The 14,662-nt window shown below is 47.9% G+C and overlaps 1 protein-coding gene across 34 annotated transcripts in view; it reads left to right on the top strand.

The window, feature by feature from the left end:
- Nucleotides 1–14,662, top strand: part of HDAC4 (histone deacetylase 4) — a 555,425-nt gene that overhangs the window by 172,525 nt on the left and 368,238 nt on the right. For all 34 annotated transcript variants that reach the window (XR_015732045.1, XR_015732047.1, XR_015732046.1 and 31 more), the window contains one exon: nt 39–271. Coding sequence is in view for 25 of the 34 variants with exons in the window: in XM_087885457.1 (XP_087741583.1) it covers nt 39–271 (233 nt within the window). In the remaining 9 variants the exon portion in view is untranslated. The remainder of the gene's footprint in view (nt 1–38; nt 272–14,662) is intronic.

Here is a 14,662-nt window from a genome sequence, read left to right as displayed (position 1 = left end):
TAATAATTGCAGGTGAATGGACTTTTTCTTTTTTGTAGTTGATGTGTCTGCAACAGTACCTTTGCAAGTTTCACCTATGGATTTTCACTTGGATCATCAATTCTCCATATCAGTGACTGAACCTACATTACGTGAACAGCAGCTCCAACAGGAATTATTAGCCCTCAAACAAAAACAACAAATCCAGAGACAGATCCTCATAGCAGAATTCCAGAGACAACATGAACAACTTTCTCGTCAACATGAAGCTCAACTACATGAACACATAAAGGTGTGTGATGCAGCTTGAAGGGCAGGGATGTGGGGTATGTGTGCAAGCCTGTGGTTCCTATATATTGTATTTTTTAAAATTCAATTTGTGTGTGTGTGTGCCTGCTTGCCTCCCTGAATGACTGATGGATTGACTGGAGTATTACTGTTGCTGATGTGCAAGAAATTCAGTTTCCATAATGTCTCAGTGAGTAAGTGAACAACGAGAATAAACAGGGCTTTACCAAGGGAGTTTTGTGTGGGAGGAAACGGGAGAGGATTTCTTTCCTCCCTCCTCCTCCTCTTTTTATTATTTTTTGTTCTAGTTCAAAAATATGGTTTCTGAAAACTTAGAATCAGAGCAAGTTACATGGGAAAAAAACATTGTGAATTTGGCTAGAATTGTAAGGACCAGCTTCTCCCCCCCTTCCAAGAATGTACAAACTCTTGAGAACTTTGTATTTCAAAAGGAATCTTTTATTGAAATGGATGAAAGCAAGTCAAAACTCAAAGCAGGCTCTGGGGTCCCTCTGGGCATGCAGTTCAGGATAAAGGAAATTAGGAACCCCTGCCCACCTTCTGATGTGGATTCCAACCAATCCACAGGTGTGAATACGAATTGCATCAGGCTCTCTGAGAAACAGATCTGAAGAGTTTCTTAGGGTTATTTTACAATTCGCTCATTCCCCCTGTCAGGCATGCCTCCTTTCAATACTCAAGAAAGAAAAACCCCGACTCCATTTTCATAGAGAAAGGTACTTTTACTGAGTGAGAATTGAATGCAACCAAAGAAAAGCAAGGTCTGAAGCAAAGGTGTGAAAATCACATATAGAAAGCATCCCCCTCAACTGTCCAGCATAAATCATCCAATCCACAGGTTCTCCAGGGGTCATGTGGGTGCAAACGTCTGGCAGTATCATCCTCTTGCTATGCCACGACAATTGACCTTGAGACGTTATCAGCTTCAAAGAAAATGCTGCAGCAAAGTTTTTTCTTCTCCTCCAGCTCACTTCCCCCCTCCCAATTCCAATAACTCCCCCCTCGCCCCCTTTCATGGCAGCCGAGCAAGTAAGCAATGAAAGATCGGAGGCTGACATTCGGCCATCCTGCAGAAGACACATTATTCCTACAAGAAACCAAAATGACATAAAACAAATGATCACAGAAATAAAGCATGACATAAAACCAGATTAAGGTTTATCAGGATATTTGGAGTGAAACAATTGTACTTTCCTTGGAGCTCTAACATCTTGTTTATTGACCCATTCAGCTTTAGATAATGGGAAATGTTTCCAGGCCACCAAATATTGCACCTTACCACGATGCTTTCTAGAGTCTAAGATTTCCTTGATCTCAAAATGCTGTACCCCCTCAATTAGTATGGGGACAGGAGGAGGTTCTTGGTCTGGACGTAAAGGGGACGAATGCTCCGGTTTCAGCAAACTGACATGAAACACCAGATGAATTCGCTGCAAACTTTTTGGTAACTCCAATTGTACTGTGACTGAGTTAATAATCCAAACTATCGGAAAAGGACCCACATACTTGGGTCCAAGCTTTTTTGACTTTTGGGTAGTTTGCAGGTATTTGGTGGAAAGGTAAACCATATCACCAACCTTATAAGACCGCCCTTGAACCCTCTTCTTATCGGCCTGGGCTTTATGAGCCTGGTGTGCTTCATCCAGTGCCTTGCGCGTTACTGACCAAGTGCCATGTAACTGTTCGATCCAATCAACCAAGGAGGGGATTTGTGGGTTTTCCTGAGGCAACTCTGGAATGGGCACAAAATCTCGGCCAGAGGCCACCTTGAAAGGGGTAAACCCCGTGCTGCTATGTATGGAGTTCTTATAGGTCACCTCTGCAAACGGCAGTAAATCTGCCCAGTTATCTTGTTGATAATTTATGTAACATCTTAGATATTGTTCTAATACGGAATTGGTTCTCTCACAAGCCCCATTAGTCTGGGGGTGGTGGGCAGAGCTTAACCATTGGGCGGAGCCTAACAACCCTAGGAACTCTTTCCAAAAATGGGAGGTAAATTGAACTCTCCTATCTGAAATTATCCGCTCTGGAGCTCCATGTAACCTGTATACATGTTGGACAAACAATTTTGCCAGCGTTTTTGCAGAAGGGATCTTGGGATATGGGATGAAATGCACTTGTTTAGAAAACAAATCAGTTTTCCAAATAACTCTGTTCCCCCCACTTTCGGGCAATTCTACAATATTTCCTTCCATGGAGCACTCAGTCTGGCAACACTCTGACGCAGTCCAGGTGGCTCCCTAGGAGGTCTCTTGGCCGAAGCACACACGGGACAGCTGGCCACATATGCCTCTATGTCCTTTTTTAGTGCGGGCCACCAGAACTGCCGTTTAACTAGATGTAATGTCTTCACGAACCCAAAATGTCCAGCAACCTTGGCATCATGGGGGTGCTGTAAAACTGTTGCTCTCAGACTGGCGGGAACATACAGCTTGGCTCCCACCCAAGCAAGTTTTTCCCGAAGTGTATACTCAATTGAATGGGCCAGAAACCACTCGTTGGTCTTTAGAGCTTCTCATAGCTGCTTAGTCAAGCTGCTTAGTCAAGTCCAACAAAGTTGGATCTGTTTTTGCCAGGGCTCTGGTAACTACTGGTGCCGCCAGTTGTTTTGAGGGGATAATTGGCTGAATCACCTCCTCTCTCACACTATTGTATTGCGGCAGTCTTGAAAGGGCATCTGCCATGAAGTCCTTCCCTCCAGGAAGGTAGTGCAGAGAGAAATTAAATTGTTTGAAGTGTTGAGCCCAGCGGACTTGTTTTGGGGACAGTTTTCATGGCGTTTTCAAAGCTTCTAAGTTTTTGTGGTCAGTCCACACCTCAAATGGGTGCTTAGCTCCTTCAAGGAATTGTCTCCACGTTAACAGTGCCCAATGAATCGCAGAAGCCTCCTTCTCCCATATGGCCCATCTCCTCTCAGTCTCTGACAACTTACTAGACGTATAGGCACAGGGATGCAGCTTTCCTTCTGCGTTCACTTGTTGTAACACGGCCCCGATGGCTATGTCGCTGGCATCAGCCTGTACAACAAAAGGGGCTTCCATGTCTGGATGTTGAAGGACCGGTTTGGCACCAAACAGCCGTTTTAGTTTCTCAAACGCCGCCTGACAGTCCATAGTCCATTCGAGAAGCTGGGAGGGCTTTGGCCTCTCTTCTCCTTTCGTTTTCAGAAGATTTGTAATTGGTAATGCAATTTTGGCGAACGAGGGGATGAACTGTCTATAGAAGTTAGCAAATCCCAGGAAGCTCTGTAGTTGTTTGCGGGTACAACACTCCCCGGACCTTTTCCGGATCCATCTCTATTCCCTCATGTGAGATGCGGTACCCCAGATATTCAATTTTGGTTTGGTGGAATTCGCACTTTGATAGTTTGGCATACAGTTCCGCAGCCCTAAGTTTTTTCAGGACGGTCCTCACCAACTTTGCATGGTTGTCCATGGTCTCAGTGTAGATAAGAATGTCATGCAAGTAGACCAGCACCCCCTTGTACAGGTGTTCATGCAGCACTTTGTTAATTGCATGAACATAGCAGGGGCTCCTTGCAGTCCGAAAGGGAGCACCCGAAACTGGAAACATCCTAGCAGGCAGTTAAAAGCCATTTTCCATTCATCCCCTTCCTTAATCCGAACTCTATAATAGGCCTCCCATAAATCCAGTTTGGTGAAAATTTTCCCCTTGCCTAGGTGGGCTAGCATGTCCTTCATGAGCAGCAGGGGGTAAACATTTTGTACGCAAATGGCGTTAAAGTTTCTGTAGTCGACCACCAAGCGAAAGGACCCATCCTCCTTCTCCTGAAAAAGTACCGGTGCTGCCACCTGCGGCCTAGCCGGTTGGATAAAACCCCGTTTTAAGTTTTTGTCAATAAAGTCTCATAGTTCCCCCAGCTCCTGCGGGGTCATGGAGTAGATTTTTGGCTTAGGGAGTTTTACTCCAGGAAGTATTTCAATGATACAGTCAGTTGGCCGGTGGGGGCAGCACGTCTAATGCCTTCTCACTGAACACCTCCCAGAGGTCCCAGCACTCCTTTGAGATCTTTTCCTCCCCCACAATGTGGTCTGTTGCCATTGCCGCCCCCTCGTTTCCCACTCCGTCCACAGAGTGGGGTTCCTCCCCTTTCTTCCCTGCTTTTTTGGAGAGGATGCGAAAAACTCCTGTTTTCCAGTTTATGTGCGGGTTTCATTTATGGAGCCAAGGCAGTCCAAGTATGAGGGGCCGTTCCATGCCCGGGGCCACAATAAAACTAAGAGTCTCCAGGTGATCCCCCATTTGCATCTCGATTGGCTCGGTCACAAAATGGGCTGGGCCCCCTCCTGCCACCGATCCGTCTAGCTGACAGAATGCGATGGGCCTTTTCATCATTTTTAGTCTTAGGCCCATCTGTTCAACCACATCTGGGCTGATTATGTACCTGGTGCATCCAGAATCTAGGAGGGCTGGCATCTGGCCATGGGCCCCGGTGGATGGTACCCTAAATTCTACTGGGATGGTCATGGGGCCCCCTTTCTGACTCACCAGGTTGTCGTCGTCGGAATCAGTGTCAGTCTCGCTGTCGTCAGCGTTGGTCGGAGTTCCCAACTCACCCTGTTCAGGGGAGCAAACTCAACGACTTCTCTTTTCAGGGTGGTCTCGCAGGCTTTAGTGGGCATTCTATCAGCCTTCTTTCCTCCGGTAGAGGTCGCCTTGGGCGCTGGCTTGGAGAAACACTCAGCGGCTCAGTGCCCCTCCTTTCCACATTTGAAACACGCGGAGGATTTTGGCTTGGGCCCTGCCTTCCCCACCACTGCCTTTGGTGCCCCCTTGTGGAATGAGGAGGGTGGCTGATCCCAAGTGCGCCTACCACAGAGACTGCTCCAGGCCAGGTCGATCTCCACGTCCGCTGCCAACAGGTACCAGCTCTGCAGGTCATCTGGGGCCCCCCATGAACGGCAATCTTTGTAGACGTTCACATTCAACCCATCTTTATAATTCTCTAGTGGGGTCACTTCTGACCACCCTCTCATGTAGGGTGCCAACTTGTGGAACTCCTGGGCATACGCCGCCACCAATCTCCGTCCCTGGTGAATGCCCTTCATTCTGATTCTTGCTTTTCGCTCAGCTAAGGGGTTCTCAAAATGCGTTCTGAGGGCTGTCATGAATTGATCATAATTTCTCAGCAAGGGGGAGTTGTTATTGTGGAGACCCACCATCCATTCACCTGCTACCCCCTCTAGAGCTTTGGTAATGCACCTCACGCGTGCGGTATCTGAGAGGAAGTCCTCTCCCCAGTCCTGCATATGGTTCCACACCTGGGTCAGGAAAAATCCCAATTTCTTCGGGTCTCCTCCGAATGTTTCTGATATTGGGGGAAATTTTGGCTTTCTTTGCCTCTGGGGTGGTGCCTGTCTTGCTGGGGGCCTCTGGACAGCTGCATCACCCGCTTGAGTTCCGGAGGCTTGAGCTGTTCCTTCCCCATCTTGCTCTCTCTCTCCCCCACAAGCAGCAGCCTCCGGTTCATCCCTGGGACGTTCCCCCCCCTTCTCAGCAGGGTAGACAAATCTTTCCCGGCTTCTACGGCTCTCCTCAGCTTCTCTCAAAAGTTGCAGGGCCTGTGTGACCAGGAAGTTTTCTTTCTACTCCTGCATCCAAGCAGATTCTCCCTTTCGGGGTCTGGTGCTTGTTACTCCGTGGGGGGTCTTCTCCAGCTCCGGTACGGTAGCCTCCCCACTCCCAGCGACCATCTGGCTTTGCTCCGATTCTTCTTCCAGCCGTAAATTACTGTATTTTCCGGCGTATAAGATGACTTTTTAACACAGGAAAATCACCTCAAAAGTCGGGGGTCGTCTTATACACCGGGTACCCGAATCTGAGTTGCTGGCGCTGACCGATGACACTATGGGAGTGCCGACAACATTGAGGGGAAGCTGTGCCGATCTCATCAAGGCTGCATGCCGCTCAATGCTGGATCCAGCTGGTTGCTGAGGGGAGCTTCCCCCAGGCATCCAGGGGGATATTACTGACGCTCCGACTTCCCCAGACAGGTGGGGCTCGCCATCACTGTGGGTCAGCTGGGGAAGTCGGAGCGTCGGTAATATCCCCCTGGATGCCTGGGACGGCGGGGCAAGCTCCGCGTAGCAACCAGCTGGGTCCAGCATTCAGCGGCATGCAGCCTTGACGAGATCGGCACAGCTTCCCCTCAATGTTGTCGGCGCTCCCGTAGCGTCAGCGGTCAGCGCCAGCAACTCAGATTCGGGAAGCTGTGCCAATCTCGTCAAGGCTGCATGCCGCTCAATGCTGGACCCAGCTGGTTTCTGCGTGGAGTTTCACAGCAGAGAGAAGAAGCTGGATTTTGCTTTCCATTGCAGACACCAGATCGGCCCCCTGCAAGCTCTCGTCTCTGGAGGAGCCCGACCAAAGTTTCCAGTGCCACTTCAGGGAGCGCTCCTCGAAAGATGAGATCTTGCAGGGGGCTGATCTGGCATCCGCAATGGAGAGCAAAATCCAGCTGCTCCCTGGACCAGTCACCATTTACCACTCCGAGTCCCAAGCATCAGGAGATGAGGGGTGCTTTGTGCCGCAAATATACCAAGGCAGAATCCTGATGCTGCACTTTCAGCAGAGAGATGAGGGCTGCCTTGGCCATCGGCTGGCGCAAATATACCAAGGCGAATGCTCATGCCGCACAAGTTCAAGTAGTGCTTCGCTCCCACACTTCTTCCGGCCCTCAGTCTCTCAGGGAGATGTTTGACTTCCTCTCAGCCCCAAGACACTGGCTGGCCATTGAGATGAGAGAGAGAGAGAGAAAGAGAGAGAAAGAGAGAGAATCAGAATGAGACAGAGAGAGAAAGAAAAAGAATGAAAGAGAGAATGAGAGAGAGAGAATCAGAATGAGACAGAGAGAGAAAGAGACAAAGAATGAAAGAGAGAGAAAGACAGAATGAAAGAGAATGAGAGAAAGAGACAGAGAATCAGAGAGAGAGAGTGAGAGAGAGAGAATGAGAGACAGAGAAAGAGACAGAGAATGAAAGAGAGAGAATCAAAGAATCAGAATGAGAGAGAGAGACAAAATGAAAGAGAATCAGAATGAGAGAGAGAAAGGGGGGAGAGAGAGAAAGGGGGACAGAGAGAAAGAGAGAATGAGAGAGTGGGGGGAGAGAGAAGGGGAGAGAGAAAGAGAGAAAGAGTGGGAGAAAGAGAGAAAGAGGGTGGAGAAAGAATGAGAGAAAGAGTGGAAGAGAGAAAGAGAATGAGAGAGGGGGGAGAGAGAAAGAGAGAATGAGAAAGAATGGGAGAGAAAGAAAGAGGGAGAGAGAGAGAGAAAGCGAAAATGAGAGAGAAAGAGTGGGAGACAGAGAGAGAGAGACAGAGAGGAGGGAGAGTGCCTGAAGGACCCCATTCTGTACTGGGAGTCCAGATGATTACATTAACAGTAACAATATTTAATCTTCCTGTATTTTTAAAGCTTTTATATGTTTCCGTCCCCTATTGCAGTGCAGGCTCCAACATGTTGTACTTACTATAGCCTTCAGCACCCATACAAAAAAAAATTCATATCCCTGGTTTATGGTTAAGATGCCCAATTTATGGTATTTCAGCCAGAAGAAATCTGCATTATACCGGATAATGCACTTAAGTTCAATTTAAACCTTAAGCAGAATGGCTTGCCTCAAATCCTTACGACTAAGCATGTTTGCTTTAACCAGGCTTTATGCCAATACTATGTAATTGGAAACTTTTTAGTAAAACCTTAAAAGTGTTTTTTCCTCCTCTTTTTTAAGAAAATGGATGAGGAAGGATATAAGTACAGTGTGCTTTGTTGGCTGGGTAAAATCATTATTGTCTGAACCGCGAAATTTAAAATTATGAAGTTGGTGGTCCCTGAGGTCCAAAAGGTTGGGGACCCCTGGCCTAAGACCATCGGAAAACACATATTTTTGATGGTTTTAGGAATAACTTTATCGTTGGGGGTCACCACAACATGAGGAACTGTATTAAACGGTCGCGGCATTAGGAAGGTTGAGAACCACTGCCTTAGCTGCTTGCCTTGCTTCGCTTGCCTTGCTTCGCTTGCCTGAATCCATTCCATCAGCAATCAAGCAGGCAGGGAGTTGTGGACTTCAACTCCCAGAATTCCTCAGCCAGCAAAACAAAGCTGGCTGAGGAATTCTGGGAGTTGAAGTCTACAAGTCTTAAAGTTGCCAAGGTTGGAGACCCCTGTTCTATTGGGTAAGTTTTTTTCCCCTTTGGGATCTTTAAAAAAAATAGTTAATTGGGATTTTTTTTTAGTTGTTCTTTTTTAGACCTAAAGTTTTAGGTTTAAAGTTTAGGAAGTCTTAAATTTAGCTTTCGTATAAAAATAAAATAAAATAATATTTGTGCAGCTTTCTGAGATTTAGTGTGTTTTTGTAGTGTTTCACTCTAACTACACAAACACACAAAATCTCACAAAGCTGTATGTGGAATTTTGTGTGTGTAAAGTGTGAAGGTTGGGTTTTTGGGCTTTTTGTGGCTGTGTGAGGTTCCTGCTTGTTTCAGGGGCCATTTTGGGTCTAGCACAGCTGCTTTTACATTGTGGGTGAGCCAGTTGTGTTGTGTTGTGTTGTGTGTGTGTAAAGTATGAAAGTTGTTTTTTTGGGCTTTTTGTGGCTGTATGAGGTTCCTGCTTGTTTCAGGGGCCATTTTGGGTCTAGCACAGCTGCTTTTACATTGTGGGTGAGCCAGTTGATGTTTTTTTAATTTTTATTTGGTGTTCGTTGGAAGAGGGGTAGTCTTATACGGTGAGTATAGCCCAAACCCTATATTTTAATAGGAAAATTTGGGGGTCGTCTTATACGCCCAGTCGTCTTATACACCGGAAAATACGGTAGCCATCCAGTCCGATGCTTCCCCACCCGGGTGGGAGAACGAAACTGTTGAGCCAGCAGCTCCATCTGGTCCTGGTCGCTGTCTTGGTCGCTGTCTTGGTCAGACATTGTTTGTTCAGCCCCCTTGGTAGTTTTCTGGGATGGCTGTTAAAACAGACCTTGCTTATTGTCAGGCATGCCTCCTTTCAACACTCAAGAAAGAAAAACCCTGACTCCATTTTCATAGAGAAAGGTACTTTTACTGAGTGAGAACTGAATGCAATCAAAGAAAAGCAAGGTCTGAAGCAAAGGTGCGAAAATCACTTATAGAAAGCATCCCCCAACTGTCGAACGTAAATCATCTAATTCACAGGTTCTCCAGGGGTCATGTGGGTGCAACGTCTGGCAGTGTCATCCTCTTGCTATGCCACGACAATTGACCTTGAGACGTTATCAGCTTCAAAGAAAACGCAGCAAAGTTTTTTCTTCTCCTCCAGCTCACTTCCCCCCCTCTCAATTCCAATAGCTCCCTCTTCCCCCCGTTTCATGGCAGCCAAGCAAGTAAGCAATGAAAGATCGGAGGCTGACACCCCCCTTTTTCCAAGGTGTGAGATTTCTTCAGGGATTCCTGGCACCAGGCAACAGTTATAAATCAGGGTAAAGTTTATACAAAGAGGATCAGGCAAGAAATTGGATACTTAGATTACATAGGAAAAGAACTAAATGTAACACTCCAAATCCCACCCCCCCACCCCGTTCTTCTGAAGAATGGCAGATACACAGATCTGACATATTGCCCTCTTCAGAAAAAAGGAAGAGATAAAACATAATACAGTAAAATTTATGATGGTTTGTGTGGGTATTTCAGGTGGAACTTCCGAGGATGGTAGGTGTTTCCATGCCACTAAATATTGTGTGGAGCCGTGGTGAGTGCGAGAGTCAAGGATGTCTTTGTTCTTCTGGTCTGCTGTGGAGTGGTTCAGGAATGGGTTGATACAATCTAATCTGCCTGGAGACTGAGTCATCATTTTGTGGCTATGCCTCCACGTCTCTCCGTCAGGCCCCAGTTTTCAACTCAGTCGTCTGACAGACATCTTTGGCAGTTGCTCTTCATCAATCCATTTCTGAACCGTCAAACAGGTTTCTATTTTTCAAAATTTAGGTTTGTGTGCTGGCCAGATCAGTCTAGGCTGATAACACCGACGCTGCCTCTGAAGGGGGGGATTCCCTTGGGGCCCCTGGTTTCGCCAGTCCCTAGCATTTGCCTCATAGGCAAATACCCCCCCTAGCCCCCATCCCCCCCAACCTATAAGGCAAGGCCTTTACCACCACCGCAGCCGCTCCCACCACCACAGCCACTGTCCTATTGAGCCCCGTGGCGAAGCCTCAGCTGTGTGACGGCTTCCTTAATTCCACCGCCACACCGCCCATTCTTGGCCTTGTTAGAGGCTCCACAGCTGGGAAGTGGCTTGCCATTGCTGCCGCCACTGCTGCTGCCGCTTAGCTAAGCGTGGCTTCCAAGGATTCGACGGTGCCTCTGTGTTGTCGCCTTGCCGGGTCTGGGAGGCTCTTAGCTGAGAGGCAGCCTGCCGCCACTGCTGCCACTGCCACCACCACTTCTGCAAGCCACACGGCGTGCCCAAAGTCCGGTGGCCATTTTGACAACATCTCGGTGGCTGCCATTTTGAAAGCAGCATGATCATCTCAAGAGGAATACGGCTGAGACATGGAAGCGGGGGAGGGGGGGCTTCCTTCAGCCGCAGCTGCTCAGGCCTACAGAAGGGCTTCAGCTTAAAGAGGCTTCTAATAGCCTCTGCAACCTCCAGGGCGGCCATTTTATTCCTCCACGAGAGCGGTCTTCTCTTGAGAGCACCAATTAGCATCTGGCTGCAACTTGGCAAGTATTGCCATTTTACAAGGGCCCTTACAAGGGGGGGGGTGCAGGAGCTGGCACCACCCTGGTTCGCCCTGGGTAAGCCGCCCAGTGACAGACCTTGCCTCTGTGTGGTGTGAGTTGGTTAATTTGGGGCTCCAAATCGACCGCCACCCTGCCTGCCTTCAAGGTATCTTCCAACTGCTGAGCATTTGTGGCAGACAACTCTCAAGACACTGTGGAAGCATCCACGCATAGGAAAGCCTCATGCAAATCTAAGCATGGCCATAAGGCCTCTCAGCACTCCAGTGCTGAGTTAAAAGACATGGAGCACAGACAGAGGGCCCTGGAAAAGCAATTTTCTCTTGCAGAAAAAAGGCAAGCTCAATTGGAAACCTGTCAAGGTCTAGTGACCAGTCTGTTTCCCATCCAACTCATCAGGAATTAAGCCAACCCTCACCCCAGACTTCTCTACAGGAAGCTTCTGGAGGTCTTTCTACAGGCCCTATTATTTCAACTCCACAGGAGCAAGCCCCTGACCGGAACCAATCCAAAACGCGCCACCCCTTTGCATGTTCTTCCCAACATGAGAAACCCAGGGCTGGCATGGTTCCAGAGTCTGAGGATGTTCATCTGGCTGATTTACCAGAGAACCTCCAATTACTAATTTCCAGAGCAATTTCTACAGGCATTTGTAGCCACCGCTCTACCTCCCTGGTTTCAGACTACCTTAGCAGACAGGCTCACACATCACCTCAGGCTAGTTTAACAGAACCCTCTCATCACTCACCCGCTCCCTCGGAGGGCAGTGTGGAACTAGTGTCAGGGGAGGAGACTCAGAGAGATCCTGACCTCTCTGAAGATGAGGAGGATGTTCTTCCGGATATCCGACCTTTACAGGACTTTTTCCATCTGGGCTCTTCAAGTCCTTGCTACACAAGGTGACAGTCACAGCCGGCCTACAAGAGGAGGAAACCACTGAGCAGGCTCCCACCCCTGGAAAGGGACATGGGATATTTTCATAGCCGGTATCAAAACAATTGTTTATTCCAGCCCCCAAACTCTTTGCGGACGTTGCCCAGAATCAGTGGACCACTCCTGCCTCCCTCCCTACTCCCAGTAGTTCTGACAAAATTTTTTACAACATGGCACCTACCTTCGGCCAACTTCTACAGGTCCCTCCAGTGGACGTTCCTGTTGCGGCCTTGTTATCCCCTTCGCCATTCACAGCAGGGGCCCCCTCTGAAAACCTAAGACCAGAGGATGAAAAAATTGAATTAGCCTTCAGGAAGACTCAACAAGCAGCCGCCTGTGCCATTAATGCAGCCACTGTGGCATCCTTCTTCAATCGCTCCACCATTTTATGGCTGCAACAGTTTCAATCCCGATTGCCTCCTTCCAAGGCCCGAATCCACCAGGACCTTAATAAGATCCTTGCTGCCACTCAGTTTTCTGTGGACGCTACTCTCAATGCCGCAAAATACAGCTATAGGTTCCTTAGCTAACTCCATTACCTCTTGTGGCTAAAATCCTGGTCAGCACATCTCAGGGCCAAGTGGCGGCTGGCCTCAGCCCCCTACATGGGGACTAAGCTATTTGGAGCAGCCCTTGATCCTCTCCTAGTAGAGGACAAGGACAGCTGCAAGGTCTTACCTTCTGTAACCAGAAGGGCAGACAGATGGGCCACTCCATATTCCCGCAGGCAACCTGTCTGTTTTAATTTGCAAGACAGACAGTCTCAACAGCATTCATATCAGCAAGGGCAATTCCGACAGCAAGACAGGCAGCCATTTCGTTACAAGGGTCGCCAGAGCAGACCCCAGAGATGGCCCTTTCGCGGAGCTGGCAGCCGCCAGTTCTGCAAACAGAAATGACTCTTCCGTTCGCCCCATAGGAGGTCGCTTGAGCCTCTTTGCAGACCAGTGGACGATAACAACCACAGACTCCTGGGTCCTTAGTACCATCAAATTCAGTCTCTGTCTGGAGTTCCTGTCCAGCCCTCTGAATCACTTCATGCCATGCCCTGTCTCCCGCAACTTTGCCAAGCGAGCACTCATGGAGGATGCCATCCGGCATCTCCTGACCATCAGGGCCATAGAGGCTGTTCCATCAGATCAAAGGAGACAGGATACTATTCCATCCTCTTCGTAGTACCAAAGCATTCGGGGGGGGGGCGAAGAGCAATCCTCGACCTAAAGAACCTCAATGCCCACTTGGTGTACAGGAGGTTCAAGATGTGTTCCCTCAAGTCCATCCTCGAGGGAATCCGCCTGGGGGACTTCTTGGACTCAATCGACCTCTCTGAGGCCTATCTCCAAATTCCGATCGCCCACGTGCATCGGAGGTATCTCAGATTCAGTTATGCGGGTCACCATCTGCAATACCGTGCCTTGCCGTTCGGGCTGGTAAACTGGTAAACTGGTCCGTAAGGCAGCTTCAGGATGAGCTTCCCAAAACCTTTCCCTATGTCAGGTATGCTTCCTTCAAAATCCAGGAAAGAATGACCCAAACTCCATTTTTATAGAGATTAGTACTTTTACTGAAAATGAAGCGATCGCAACCCAGGTAAAGCTGGAACTAAGCAAAACGCACGAAATAGCATCTAGAAAGCATCTCCCCCCCCCCTTGTCCATCGTCCATCATCCAATCCAAAGGTCTCCCAAAGGTCAGGTGGAATCACGTCTGGCAATGTCATCCATCAGGAATGCAATGACAGTTGGTCTGACGGCCCTTTTGGAGAATCGGTTTCGTTTCTTGGAAAGACTCCTCCTGCGCCCTTCCCCCCCTTCGCCCCCCTAACTGTTTCCCACCCATTTCTTATGGCAGCTGAAGCAGTAAAAGCAGAGGCTGACACCCTAGCTTAATCTCCTTCCTCCTCCTTCAAGCCACATTTCTTCAATAAAAAAATCAAAAAGCTGGGAGGGACAGATTTGTAAAACTCCCCCCCCTTCCCAATTAGGTGCTAAAACTAAACTCTCCCTCTCCCCTCTAACCAATATCCCTTTTAAAAAAACTTACCTGACTGATTGACTGTCTATAGTGGGCAGTCTACAGTTTAGTCTTTAAATCCTAGCTTTAAATAACCTATCCTTAACAACTTTTAAGTTTTTGGGTTTTTTTTTTACTTCAGGGGAAAAAGCTGCAGAACGATTTTCTCTGAGGGAACATTCCCACAAACTTTACATCACATTGCAATGGAATGCTCTTCTCAGAAGATTCCCTGGATCCCTGCAAGAACTACATTATCTTGTGGGCACTGTTGTCCAATAGTTAAATGATCCAGATATCCAGCCATAGGCTTAGCCATTCTAGTAACTACTCATACATAATTTAATTTTATTCATAATTTTATTCATCATTAATGTTGGGTATTTTTTAAATAATTAACAGAATAACAGAGTTGGAAGGGACCTTGGAGGTCTTCATGTCCTCTGCTATACCATTTCAGACAAATGGTTGTCCAATCTCCTTTTAAAAATATCCAGTGTTGGAACACCCACAACTTCTGGATGCATGTTGTTAATTGTTCTCAGAAAATTTCTCCTTAGTGTTAGGTTGATTTTCTCCTTGATTAGTTTCCATTCATTACTTCTTATCCTGCCTTCAGGTGGTTTGGGGGGAGGGTTAGGGTTAGGGTTTAGCTCTCAGATATGTTCAAACACTTTTATCTGTTATATCAAAG

The sequence above is a fragment of the Pantherophis guttatus genome, chromosome 1 (genome assembly GCF_059756535.1).
Source record: "Pantherophis guttatus breed Tessera chromosome 1, ASM5975653v1, whole genome shotgun sequence".
NCBI lineage: Eukaryota > Metazoa > Chordata > Lepidosauria > Squamata > Colubridae > Pantherophis > Pantherophis guttatus.
Note: the sequence above shows the minus strand (reverse complement) of the source record. Positions and strands in the feature narration are given on the sequence as shown.